The sequence below is a fragment of the Phytophthora parasitica genome (assembly GCF_000247585.1).
Source record: "Phytophthora parasitica INRA-310 unplaced genomic scaffold supercont2.419, whole genome shotgun sequence".
In the NCBI taxonomy this organism is placed as follows: Eukaryota; Oomycota; class Peronosporomycetes; order Peronosporales; family Peronosporaceae; genus Phytophthora; species Phytophthora nicotianae.
Window position 1 is genome coordinate 75 of NW_008649405.1, and position 575 is coordinate 649.

The following is a 575-nucleotide window of genomic DNA, read 5'->3' on the forward strand; positions in this document are numbered from 1 at the left end:
AACGTGGAGCGCATGTTCAAAGTTAGACACCACCACGCTCGGTACGCAAGCCATGACCGTTTGAATTTTATTGCATGGAACACGTTCCAGTATGTCCAGTGATCCTTGGTATCAATCACGATATAGAAACACGGTACATAGAGATCGTAAGCTCGATCGTGAATCATCATAATGATGGTTTGAGTGAATGGCTTTGGAGTCACACTGAAGGTGGCGTTGACAAAAAGAGTAATACCAGGATATTTCATCAGTCGAATTAGGTCTGGATGCTCAAATCCAACAATTCGCCTAAACGTTCCCTCCATTAAGTAAGCAAGGTTCATCTGGAGAAATTTTCTGTCGTCATCATCAGTTATGCGTCGGACTTGCTCAGTCTCGATCGCTCGAAAGGCATCACCACCGGTTGCCGCGTCTCGGCACCTCCTGATAACACCAATCGCTTCTCGTTTGGGGAAGAACCGAAGGCCAGACCGCTCACCGTATTCGCGGATCATCTCATCCTTGACATCACGCCAAACGCGTCCAGGGAGAACTCCCAAGCTACCAAGACTTCGTAGTTCAAGGAGCTGAAGCAT

The 575-nt window shown here is 47.7% G+C and overlaps 1 protein-coding gene across 1 annotated transcript; it reads right to left on the bottom strand.

The window, feature by feature from the left end:
• Window positions 1-352: 352 nt before the first annotated feature.
• Window positions 353-575, bottom strand: PPTG_24946 (hypothetical protein; the record flags this gene model as incomplete). Its single annotated transcript, XM_008918995.1, has 2 exons — window positions 353-423; window positions 479-575. The coding sequence occupies 2 exons, from the start codon at window positions 573-575 to the stop codon at window positions 353-355; spliced, it is 168 nt and encodes a 55-aa protein (XP_008917243.1).